Source organism: Anarhichas minor, unplaced genomic scaffold (assembly GCF_050575085.1).
Source record: "Anarhichas minor isolate MPS153535 unplaced genomic scaffold, ASM5057508v1 ptg000073l, whole genome shotgun sequence".
Classification (NCBI taxonomy): domain Eukaryota; kingdom Metazoa; phylum Chordata; class Actinopteri; order Perciformes; family Anarhichadidae; genus Anarhichas; species Anarhichas minor.
Genome location: NW_027466519.1, coordinates 6,856,085 through 6,869,267, shown reverse-complemented (window position 1 = coordinate 6,869,267; position 13,183 = coordinate 6,856,085). Strand labels below are relative to the sequence as shown.

The window sequence follows — 13,183 nt, the reverse complement described above, 5'->3', positions numbered from 1 at the left end:
GCTGCTCAGCCACACTCAGTCACATGTGGAAGTTGGAAATGTGTAGCTCACTACTGAAACGTCTCTGTGAACTGCATGAGTCCAACTTATCACACTCCATTTTCTCTTCATCGTCCCGCCGACATTGCGCTTCGTAACTATTGGTTCGGTTGGGGAACAAAGTTCACCTTTAAGTCTCTTTCATAGCTGCAGATTTACATAGCTGGAGACTTTTACTTTGATTACGTTTATATGCACCAAATATTATGGTTATTGTGCATATTCCAAAAAAAGACAATATTCCCAATAAGCTGTATTAATGGCTCATGAAAATTAATATTCCTGTTTACATGCAGCCGTGCATATGACCGTAAAATGACCCCATGCCTCATCCTCATGACCGAGACTAGTGAATTCCTTGTCGACGCCGATGTCGGCTGTGTTTGACGGGTCGACGCCCTCATATGTCGTTTATCACGCCAAACTATGGAACAGTGGAACGGCAGGAGCCGCTTGAGCCATTTTGCTTTTTTGCGTCAAAAAGTTTTCCACCGGTGGCGGACTTGTTGGACCGTGCACACACAGCCTCCTTCTTTCATTACTTCAACCACCTTCTTGAAAAAGGTTGGCGTGATATTTGTTCATATCAAGAAACCTGTTGGTATTCAAATCCTTCATAATGTTTTAAAATACCAGAAATGTGGGCTTTTCTTTTGGGCATCTCTACTCCAGCTTTGCAAACTATCGACTAGTGGGTTTGTGTGCAACGCACAGAGCTGGTCGTAAACAGGAAAGAGGCCGCGTGGCACAAAATGCCATAAAAACCCAGAATGCACTATACATTTCCAAAGAGTGCTCCTGAAAACAGAACAATATCACATGTCTTAATTAGAAAATGCTCGATGTGGAATAAGACCTTATTCAGAATTACCAAACGGAATATGATTCTGAATGTTGTCATATTATGAATAATGGTGGAATATGAGTGTGCATGTAAACGTAGTCAGTGTGGAGCTTTTCGTCGTGCTTTCATAAAGAGGCGGACAAAAAAAACATAAGTTTAGCAGTGGTAGTGAGTTTAAAGGACCCGAAACCTTTAGAAAACTAGAGAGCGTCTCGCAATGGGATCCCACCAGCCACAACACCAAATAAGGCCAGTTAGTTGAGATAATTGTCATCTCAACTACACACCTGTAAAGTTTCATGACTGAATCTAACACAGTTGTGATAGACAGACAGTAATGGCAAACTACTCAAAAACTGCCTCTACAGTAGTTTCTGCTACAGGAGCACATGTTTCCATGATGACCAGGCCAGTCTCACGGCAGTTCATAAAAGCCCATCTATTGGTTTCGTGCTCAGGGACACGAAATTGTAATTTTCTTTTGTGCCGCTCAAGAAACAATACCAATGGAAAGACAAAAAGGATCCTTTTTTAGTGGAGGACACACGAGTTAAAGGCATCCACGTGGCTATGCAACGCTCAGAGTGACAAAGTATTAGATACTGAGAAAGACCACTTCTGGTGGGTGGGTGGGTCCAACATACACGGGACTTTCAGACACGAGACCGATGTTTGACACCACGTGTCCTGTTTTGAAGCAACGCGTTTGTGAGGTGTTTTTTGTGTTGCCGAAACCTTCGCTTTGTAGAAAAAAAATGGACAATTCCCGATAGATTCGGTTTCGAAAACAATACCAGCGTGGCTGTTGCGACTGGTGACGATAGGCGGCCTATAGCTGTCTACGCCGTGTCATCCGAGCAGAGCTTAGCAGAGGGAATGATTCAACATGAGCTCAGAAACAAACAAAAAAAAGCTTCTTTCTAAAGGAAAGCAATCCGGTCATGTGACAGTCTCTGATATTATGGGATAGAATAGTACAGCCCACAGTAGCTGATGTTACACAGTCATGTGTTACAAGAGAGAATGATCCTGGACGGATACCTGCAGAAAGACCTTGCAACTTTCTCCTGAACTACTGAGCTGCAGAAGTCGCTGTGGCCACAGTTTTTTACAAAACTCAGTGAATTGGCAATTTATGTTCACAAAATAGATACAGAGGAAATAATCACTGGTGATGCCACAAATTCTCTGAAATCCCTCGTACTTGCTGCTTTAGAGCAAATATGTGCATACGAGTGGTTCTTGCATGAGGCCCATTGTTTCATCCAGAAATATGAACGCATCGATCCCGCATGAGTAATGTCTCATAACGAGTTCCGTTTCCTATTTATGGTTGAAATAAGAGGACATGTTGAGCTGTTAAAGAAAGTTTTCTGCTAAAACCAAGACGAACGAAAAAGTGACAGAAGCTTCTTCCTCTGTGGTGGTTGGTTTGACGAAGAGGGCGCTCCATGAGTTCAGCTGGAGGAGGAGGAGGATGGAGGAATGTTCCAGAATGCTGATACTGAGGACAGATTATACACACGCACACACAAACACACACTCACACACACACACACACACACACACACACACAAAACAAACTTGAGCCAACACTCATCCACTCTCTCACTGCCCCCCCCCCCCCCCCTCTTTCTCTCCAATCTCCAAGAGCACTCACACTTTTACACACTCATATATTGACAAACACACATACACACACACACACGCTTACACACGCAGACACACACACACACACACACACACACACACACACACACACACACACACACACACACACACACACACACACACACACACACTCAGTGATCCGGGTGGAATCAAAGGGTATTAGCTGTGCGGTGCTCGGTTCCCCCGGTCCTTTCCCAGCATTCTCCACAGCTGTACGATTACACAGGTGTTTGGCAAAAACACACTGTTAGAGACTGCAGAGGGGCTGTGTGTGTGTTTGTGTGTGTGTGTGTGTGTGTGTGTGTGTGTGTTTGTGTTTGTGTGTGTGTGTGTGAGAGAGAGAGACAAAAATGCAAAAAATGAATGTGTGATAGATTCATTTTAACCACACATGAATGTATGCATGTGTGGTTGAATACATTCACTTGCACAGCTTCCCTGCAGGAGTGTGTGCTTGTGTCTGGTCATAATGTGTGTATGTTTAGACCATTAATTCCTCCCAGTGAGTCAGCCCTGCTATTTCATTTGACCACCGCTACCATCACATCTTAAATTCACTCCTGTCATTTATTTTTTCTCCTTCCCATCTGTCTGCCCGTCTTAATTCATGTCAAATATGGGCAAAGGGGCGTGGGTCAATTTATATATAATTTTTTTGAACAGCTGTTTTTGTCATGAATGCTTTCACACAGAACACAGCTATTTTTCTTTTTTTTTCCTGAACGTGGTTGATTTTTCTGAGCTTTTGCACCGCGAATAAAGGCATCGACCAATCACGTTGTGCAGAACTTATTCAATATGTACACTATAGTGTTGACAAAGGCAGCACAGACCAGATCCACTTCTTCAGTTCTTACCTTTCACAATAACAGCCATAAACATATACACTGCATAACTGTTTACCAGAAGAACCTCAAATTAATTTGAGAAAGCATTTAGCTTAAAGGAAACTCAATACAATAGCTTACAGTGTCTTAGGCTACACAACAGTTCACCTCAGACACCCTGAGTCCTCTGCCTGAGCAAATCTGTTCAAACCATTTATGGAAAAATTGTTGCAACTTTTGCAAATTTGCATCGCTGCCGGTATGAATAGTTTCGAAGCAAAATATTGACAGCTGAGTATTTAGAATTTTTCACGTCCCTGGGATATAAATGCCTTAATACCTAAGTTAGTGAAGCCTGAAAAAGGTTTTAAAAGCTATTATATAATGTAGAACTTCCCCCTCGTTATACATAATTTAGTTTTGAAGGCCGACACGGTGACCCAGTGGTCTAATGCTATGTTTATTTTCAATGGTGGCCGGTGACATGCAGCTACAAACTGACTCCCAACACTTGTCTGCTGTGTAAAGGACGTGACGCGCTACGGATCATATTTGAGCTGGCCTCATATTTTTCAGCGCTCCAATGACTAGGTGAAGCATCGTAGCCGGCTCCCAGTGATATATAATAACTGTTAAACTAACAATGTCAACAAACGCTAAACTAACAATGCAGCTGGCCATGCTTAGCCATTTTGTAGCTTTGTCACTTGTAGTGTGAACATAGCATAAGACACATCGGACCTCAACGTTCCAGGTTCTATTCAGGCTGGATGCATATCAGGTATTATGTTTCATTTTCACCATCTTAGTTTCGCATAACATTTTCTACCAAACACAAAGCACAGCTGAGGCTGATGGGAATGTCATTATATTTGCAGATATTTGGTCATACGCCAAAGTGTTGGACAGAATAAATTTGACCTGATGATGGCGCTAGAGGAGAAGTTAAGAGATCAACAAAGTTATTCTGAAGGCAACACTGAAACAAACCATCCAATAGTTGTTGAGATATTTCACTCAAAAATACAAATGTCAAGTCAGGGGATCACCAAGCTTCTGAGGTCTCCTCTGGGGACCATGCATGTCTGTTCAAAATGTCATGACAATCAATCCAATATCTGTTGATCAAAACTTAACCCTGTGCTCACCTACAGTGTCTGGCAATCTGCGTTATATGCGGTGACGGAATCAATGGATGGATGTGAAACAAACGCTATGTGTCAACATTTATCCTTTTGCTGATGTATGTGCATGAGATCAATAGGTCAACAAACTCTGAATGAACTGTGTTCATGAGGGTTACTGAGATTAACATCAGCCATGTGGCAGCAAGGCCATCACTGTTCATCGTGAAACTTCCAATCATTGCTTCCATCAATGATACAACATAGATCGATTTCATTTCGTCTGATTATGAGATTTCACCAGGCGGCAACCTTCAGTGCCTTAACCTTGCATTCTTTCTAATGGCCAGCAGGAGGCGAATCCTCTTGTTGCAAAAAGAAATACGATAGACCCTTTTGTCATGGCAGGGTTAACACAGTCGTGTCTGAATTTTTTTTATTGTGGTAGTTTATGGTCTCAATCTGTAGTTCCAAGTTTTCTTCAATACAGCATGATGTTCGTTAAGTAAATTATGGTCCATTTAGAGTCAAATAGACCATAAAGCAGGGTATGCTTTAGGGCGGGGCTACCTTGTGATTGACAGGTCTCTACCACGGTGTTGTCCGGTCTTGGAGTTGTCCATGTTTACGTGTTAGATCTTTAACACTTTCACGGTGTGTTTTTAGTTCATGAAAGTAAAATGAAACCCTTTGGTCGCCTAAAAATGCCTTGTTCAGCGTTCAGTTGTACTCTACTGTTACTTCTGGTTGCACAAAAACAAAATGGCGACAGCCGAAAACCAAGATGGCGGCAGCCACAATGCGGAGCTCGAAGCTTCAAAACAGTAGTCCACAAACCAATGGGTGACGTCACGGTGACTACGCCCACATATGCAGTCTATGGATTTCACTGTTCTTGTGCATGTAGTTCCCATAATGCTTTGGGGGATGCAGAGGTATATTATTGCCATGGAGTCAGTGCGTTAGCTGTGGGCTACACATTTTTAGCCTGTATTTGTTAAAATTTTGGCAAATTGGCCCCATTACAAGACTGCAGAATTTGCCATCACCGGATTGATAATCGAAATAACTTCTCAGGCAAGTTCTTGAGTTTTAAGGAGCTTTAATGTTAAGGGACAGGGTGTAGGGTTTGGTGGCATCAAGCGGTGTGGTCGCAGATCCCAACCAACTCAATACCCCTCCGCTCACTCCTCCCTTTCCAAGACTGCAGTAACGTGAGCCTTCGAATGCAAAACCATCCTTACCACAATAACACTAGGAGCAACGGAAGTCAGACGGCGGCGCAACGGAAGTCAGACGGCGGCTAGCGGTACTCTGCTGCTCACGTTACCGCAGTTTCACGAGTGTGTCGGAGAACTACAGTGGCCTTCCGGTAACGTTAAAACGCTAAATGAATTGTTTGGTTTGTCCGTTCTGGGCTACTGTAGAAACATGGTGGTGCAACATGGTGGACTCCGTGAAGAGGACCCACTCCCTGTGTAGATATGAAGGGCTCATTGTAAGCTAAGGAATACACAGGGATTCTTAGTTTCAGGTTGTTATACACTAATTAAAACATAGTTATGAATATCATATTCCATTTCTGCTTGATCCCCGAAAACGACAGACTGGACCTTTCATCTTTTTTTCTGTGATATTTTGTATAGTCTAGTATTTGAAAGCTACCACGTTGTTCCACAAACTGAGTCACACCAGGAGAAATGCCCCCCCCCCCACCTCATTATGTAAGAACTCCTATCTGTCAAGGATGAGTTTCACAGCTCACTTTTTTGACCCAGATGTGACAGACGTTCCGAGTCCCGTTTCAGACCATAACTGTGCATTCCTGCTCTGTTTCAAGGTTCAAACACTCAGACTAAACCAGGATATGTTGTTTGAACGTTGTGTAACTCTTTCCTACGTTCAGGCGTAATGAAAGAGAAGTCGCCAGCTCAGCTTGGCTTTTTGTTGAATGGAAGATGAGTTAGGGTCATACAGTGCTATGCCACAAACGAATGAAATACATTAACAAAGACAAATGTTTGTAGTAATCTGCTCACATTTCTTCTGTATTAGAACACAGAGAATAGATCACAGGCCCCGAGAGCCCCGAGAAACAGCTTTAACAGATTTACTTTCCCCTGATTTTCCTGGTTTTTATTTGTCTTTCTTTTTTCTCTTTCTTTCATTCTTTCTTTGATCTCCTTTTTATGACTTTTCAAAACCATTTGAGGACAGTGGACAAACTATAAACACAATACTGATATATTATCACGTGTTAGCAAACTGTTCCTTATTTAGACGTCCTGTCATCCTATTTTAGCTCTGGTTAGGTCTCCACCAGCTGCTGAGAAAAATCAAAAAACCAAGGCGTGTTTGCTGCCCTCAGAAGATGCCATTTCTCTTATCTTAACCATATAGTTTTAGTGGCCTAAACTTGAAAACTCTACTGCTGTAGTGTCATCTTAGGTCAAAGAACCTGTCATATGGGCCATTGTGTGTTGTGCTCTTTCATTCCAGTCGCCAGGATAAAATGTCGGCATTGTATGTTTCTGCAAAGCACGGATATGTTGAAATGGACGCTTCTGAACCAAAACCTTTCCTGTCAACATTTCTGGATACGTGTATAACAATGTTAGAGCGATTAAACCGCTCGTGCTTCTACCGTTTCAAAGCTGCATTATCATTTACATTTAGGTTTAGGCAACACAACTACTATGTTAGGATTAATAAAGGATCATGGTTTGAGATAAAATAAGAAGGTTACTTCTGCTTCCACACGGGACACAAACGCCACCCTGAACGCCTCCCCACGCAGACTTAAATGACCATTCAGGAGAAAAATACGATCCCTAGAAAGGTAATTGACAATGCAGTCTCGTTGTATGGGAACAACAACATTTAGGAAACCAGGATGGTTCTTTCAGTAATTTTGCCCCTTGTCCATTAACCCTAACTTCTGTACAGGAATACAGGAATGAGTCCTAAAAGCCAGAAATGAGTTAATATTTTTGCACATCCGATTCTCTCGTCTAGAAGCCAATGTGTGTTTTTTGGACAAGTTACCCCTATGGTGAATTCTGAAGCTTGTACAACTTTTACAACCACCTGGTTGTGTTTATACTCGCTCCTGTTTCCTGGTTTGTCCTGGTTTGTACTGTGGGATTTGTGCTGAATAAGTGTCTGTAAGGTGCATGCGAGCTCGGTATAGTGGATAAAGAGAGTCGTGGTGTGTCTACTGTCCACTTCATGTCTGACCAGATCGTCCCATCAACACTTTTAACATAAGAAAATACCCGGTTCGAATCCACCGCAGATCACTTGTGTCTTTCGTGACAATAACAACAAGGAGCGGGTCTGCTCTCTCTGCTGTGCCCCGCATTACGCTGTTACAATGGCTTGTCATTAGTTTGAGAGTGAAAGGCATGAAGGGGCCAACAGGCAGGACCACTTTACACTGCAACAAATACGCCTTTATGTGGCCTACCTGCAGCTGTGTGTGTGTGTGTGTGTTTATTTTTCTCTGAGAGAAACCCACACATGCAGGGTGTAATTTGCAGAAATAGGCCAGTCATTTTCGTACCTGCAGGCTGTGGGCTGCACTGGAGGGGGAGGAGGGGTGGCGGGACACGAAAGCAAAGTAAGCAAAGTATTTCCAGAGAGGTGGGTTTTTGGCACTGTTGTGGTTTAAGTGGTGACCTGTGGGGATGGGGGGGGGGGGGGGGGGGGGGGGGGGGGGGGCATGCAGGTCAAGCACTGCACTTGTTTTCTGCACTTGTTAGTCTAACCAATAAAGAAAAAAAACACAGAGTATAAAATACATTGAGAAAGACTCATGAATACACTGATATAGGAATGTCAAATATTGTGTGAAAAACTTACAGCCTAAATGAATGAAATAAAAATATGAAATAAACAAATATACGCATATAGAATTAGTAAATATTTAAATAATTAAAAGTTTTATTTTGACTAGGTTCAAGCATCATAACAGTTCCCAGAGGGGACAAATAAAACACTTTATTTTTATTATTTATCATTGTTTAGCCCAATTAACCCTATCCAAATGAAACCAGCCAATCCCCGCACCGAACAAACGGTTTCTTCAAAAATAAATCTGTGTATTTTCCAAAAAAGATTTCCTCGCTCCCTCCGCTCGGCGCGGCGGTGTTGGACACGAGAGCGTAAGCTAGGTGGCCGCACGAGCACACTTATCGCACCCGCGGCTGTGCCACACGCGCATGGGATTCCGTCCTGCATGCGCGTCCGGGTATCCATCAGCAGCAGCAGCAGCCTGCAGCCGAGCGGAGGCAAAAACCCGCTCAGCCCGGGTTAGGAGGAGCCGGACCACCACCCTTGCCGGGACTCTGCCTCTGACACCAGCACGCGTTTTCTGAGGTGATTTCATTTCCTCCTCGAGAGGCTCAGCGGAGACACAGCGTGTTATTTATTTATATCGCGCGCGCGTGTGTGTGTGTATGTGTGTGTGTGTGTGTGTGTGTGAGAGAGAGAGAGCCACAGCCAGCCGCGGCGGACAAACTGCGTCTTAACGCGGAGAGGTCGGACTTGTTCGGCTGGAGAAAACACACCAAAACGCACGCAGAAACACTCCAGTCCCGTTGCGCGGCCCCCCCTTGTTTTTTGTTTTATTTTTATTTCCTGTCAGTTGCTTTTTTTTTTTTTTTTTTTGTAATCTCGTGCTGCCAAACCAGGAACCCGCGGCTGAGCTCCGAGGATGAACTAGAATCGAGGCTGCGAGGTTGTTGTTGTTTTTTTTAAATTTTTGACTGGATTTATTTCGCTGTCGCTGTGGAGGAAAAGAGAGATCCGGGAAGCGGAGCTGTGCGCGCACACAAAAAGAAAGAAACCGAGGTCTTCCTCTTCTCTTCTCTCCTCTCCCCCCCCCCCCCCCCCCCCCCCCTCCCCCATCCCCTTGTCTCTCCATCTATCAGTCTGCCCTACCTGTCCTCTTCTGTCTCTTCATTCATACCCCCCCCCCTGGTTTTAGGGTCCGTGCGATTTTGCTAAAAAACATAAAATGCATCATCAACAGCGGATGGCAGCTCTGGGAACCGATAAGGAGCTGAGCGACTTACTGGATTTCAGCGCGGTAAGGGACACGGACCTTCTCCTCCGCGTAAATATGAATATAATAACTCGTGTCATGACAGCTACAAGCCGTGGAAGAGCATGAACGCGTCCTTTCTTACAGCTACCGCTGTTTTACATTTTCTAACGTAATGACTTTTAAACCTGCTTATTTACACTCAACTGTTTTTTGCACAAAAGTGCGTTTCACGTATAGAGTAACTTGCAAAAAGAAGTCAGTGCCTATTGTTTTTATTTATTTTTTTGTAATTTCATTTCTGTGTGTGTGTGTGTGCAGAGACTTGTGATGCTGCATTGGTAATTGTGTTGTCTTATAGATGCGAAACAGCGATTTGAAAATGTTCCCAACATCCATGGTAGTATATCTCATTTTAAGTCCTTTATTTTTTTTTTTTACTTTTCATGTGTAACCTGCTCTTTCTGCCCTTGATAGGATTTAGAAAATGTTATTTTTATTATTATTTGTTCTGTGTGTGTGTGTGTGTGTATGTGTGTGTGTGTGTGCGAGTTTCCAGGCTGCCCCACGCGCTCCGCACCGCGTCGTACACAGAACGTTCGAGGCTGTGTGTAGAGTGATGAACCTGCGTGACAGAGAGACAGACAGACAGTCGATCAGTCAGTTAGACAGAGAGTCAGACGGAGAGAAACACATGCATGCAGCCGAAAAAGAGAGACATGTGTCACACTTTCTCTCCGCGGTCGAAATGTTCCCGCAGCAGGCTGCTCGCTGCTCAAACTCCTGACTCCGTTTGAAAGTTTTTGTGTGTTTTGTTATTTAAAGGGCTAGCCTGTGTGTTGTGAACTTGACGGACAGGAAATAATGCCCCCCCCCCCCCCCCCCCGCTCTCCTCGGCCATATTTTCTGCGCGCCTCTCTCCTCTCCTCTGGGAGCAACTTTGGTCTGAAGAGGAGGAGGAGGAGGAGGAGGAGGAGGGAAAAAGAACACCCCGAAATTAAGAATAGAAAGAGAGACGGCATGAATATAGTGATATCAGAAAAAAAACACATCAGAAATGAGGCTAGTGATGCAGAGTGAGACGCATGAGAGAAAAATCCCCAAAAATCCCCATGCAATATTGTAAGTTCCTTCAAGAACGTTAATGCAATAGAAAAATACAGTCACACCTGAGGCCTGCACACATATGCTATATTTCATACACATATGATATATTATGTGAAATTATTAAAAGAGATGCTGCACGAGATGCAAAAGCAGGCCTCGTTAATGTACCTTTCCATCTCTACTGTGATGTCAATGCTGTCATCAATACATCAGAGTTGAGGCCTATACGTGCAGCACAGCTCACACTGTAACTGACCACGTAGGTGTGTTATATAAATAGTTTAAATATTTTTTTAATTGGAGATTGTAGTTCAAAATCTCTCTAAAGAGCAATATGCCGACACAATAATCCCCTTTAGATTAATATAACAATATTGTTGGTCTGTTATTGTGAGCTTTTATAACACGGCGCATACAATAAGATCTCTGTTGTATCAGAAGTGGGAACTACAGACATATCAAATGCCTCTATAGCAATATTTTGATTAAATATGTGCTGTGTTTGCTATTTAGACCTGCGTATATCATAAATACATTGTTTAAGTCCTTAAAGAAGTATTATTGTGTATATTAGTACACTAAATGTCAAATAAAATCACTGTAAACTCGTTCTCTTAAGTCACTAAACAACATTAAAGTAAAGTAAAGTAGTGACATTCATTTATTTAAAAAAGGCTTACAATGATAGAGATAAGATAGAAAGATAATTAATTTCATAATTGACTGCCACAGACATATATAATATAGGAATATTTTTAAACTGTTATAGTGTCCTTTAATAAAAAACAAAGCATAAAATAACAATAATATTCAAAATTGAGAACCACATATCAAGTCTCTATAGGAATATTATGATGGTATAAATATACTATATTGTATGTGACAACATTATATCCTTGTAATGGCAGACACATAATCTCATGTCAATATAGGAATATTATAGGATAATAATTACGGACAAAAGTGCAAAGAAAAAAAAACAATTAATCACAAAATCTATATTTAGTAGCTCTTGAGTTCCTGGGGTGTATCGTAGTAATATTATGGGCATTTAGGCTGTGTTTCAATTTCAACAGGTTTCTATAAATGTCAATCAGCCCGTCTTAAAGGATATTTCTTGAATAAAATAATCAAACAAAGGAGGGCAGCAGCAGCAGCTAGAATGTCTCTCCTCTCATTATAAACGCAGGTCGGTCGCATTAATTTATGCGATCATCTGTCTTTGCACGCCCACAAGCTGACACCCGCAGCTCCGAGTGGTTGGACTGGGACATATCGATGGACCTGCTGATAATCACAATTAGATCCTCCATCTCGCAAGCGTTCCTTTCCTCTTTTGTCGTCGCGGCCGCGAGGGAGCAACCTCAGTATCCAACATACGCACTTACAGGCCCCACAGGCTGAATTCAGAGAAAATGACAGATCGACTATTTATTGTTTGAGTCTGGGTTTAATTTACTTATATTATTGTCTGTACAAAAAAAATAGAAAAAAAAAGAATAAATCCTGAAAAGCTTTTATCATTTGAAAGTGGGAAGCTCAGAGCAGGTCCACGATCACTGAGAGTTCACCATCAAACACGCCGACACACAGGCCTGCTGGTTATCCAGAGGGGTCAGATGATGAACTGTTGTCTTGAGAGGCTTTACAGTAGCTCGTACATTAAAACAACAGTCGGTATTCATCTTCCGTCTCTGTCTTATGGTGGGCTTTTCTTTCCTGTAGATGTGTAGAGCAGATGATAACTACTTCTGATGATTATCTCATATGTTTAAGTCAGATATGAAGTAGATATGAAGTGTTTCATTTCCAAAGTGAGTTGTCCAACATTAGGCGAAAGTGACACTAGAATGAATACGCATTTATGATAAGTTGAGCAGGTGATTTAAGGAATCCTGTTTATTTTCTACGAATGCTGAATGTAGAATTTGATTTCTTTCTGCTTTCCCCCAAAAATGTTCCCACAGTGTTTTGGAAAATGAACTCTTCATATCTGTGTTCAGGTCTGAGCTGAGAGTCTGTGTGACCATTAGGGCCGGGTATCAAAAATGTAAAATGTATATATTTTTGTAAATTTACCATGCTAACTGTAGCTATTTTTAAAAAATGTAAATGGAATTACATACTTTAAAGGGAAAAAACTGACTCGTTAAAGGAGTTGGAACACAAAGTAAAGGACTTGGACCTGGTTGAAACTTGTCTTTGAACTTGACTTACCTGTCTTCCTATTGGATTTGACCCTTGGGTATCTTTCTGGGACCTGCATTTCCATCGGAAACAGGATTATCCTGTCATAATGTTGAACTTGACTGTGGACTTGTTAGTCATGATTTGGGACTTGTTTGATTTAACTTAGTTCTGACTTGCCTCTCTTGACTTGGGACTTGATGCATTACGTAGCTGTATTGACTTGGGACTTGATGCATTACGTACCTGTCTTGATTTGGGACTTGATGCATTACGTACCTGTCTTGATTTGGGACTTGATGCACTACGTACCTGTCTTGACTTGGGACTTGATGCACTG

At 42.3% G+C, this 13,183-nt stretch overlaps 1 protein-coding gene across 4 annotated transcripts in view; it reads left to right on the top strand.

Moving 5' to 3' along the window:
- Positions 1-9,388: 9,388 nt before the first annotated feature.
- The window catches only part of tcf4 (transcription factor 4), a 212,568-nt gene continuing 208,773 nt past the window's right edge, over positions 9,389-13,183 (top strand). For all 4 annotated transcript variants that reach the window (XM_076079918.1, XM_076079917.1, XM_076079916.1 and 1 more), the window contains exons 1-2: positions 9,389-9,594; positions 9,911-9,949. In XM_076079918.1, the coding sequence (XP_075936033.1) occupies positions 9,523-9,594; positions 9,911-9,949 (111 nt within the window). In that variant the 5' untranslated portion in view covers positions 9,389-9,522. The remainder of the gene's footprint in view (positions 9,595-9,910; positions 9,950-13,183) is intronic.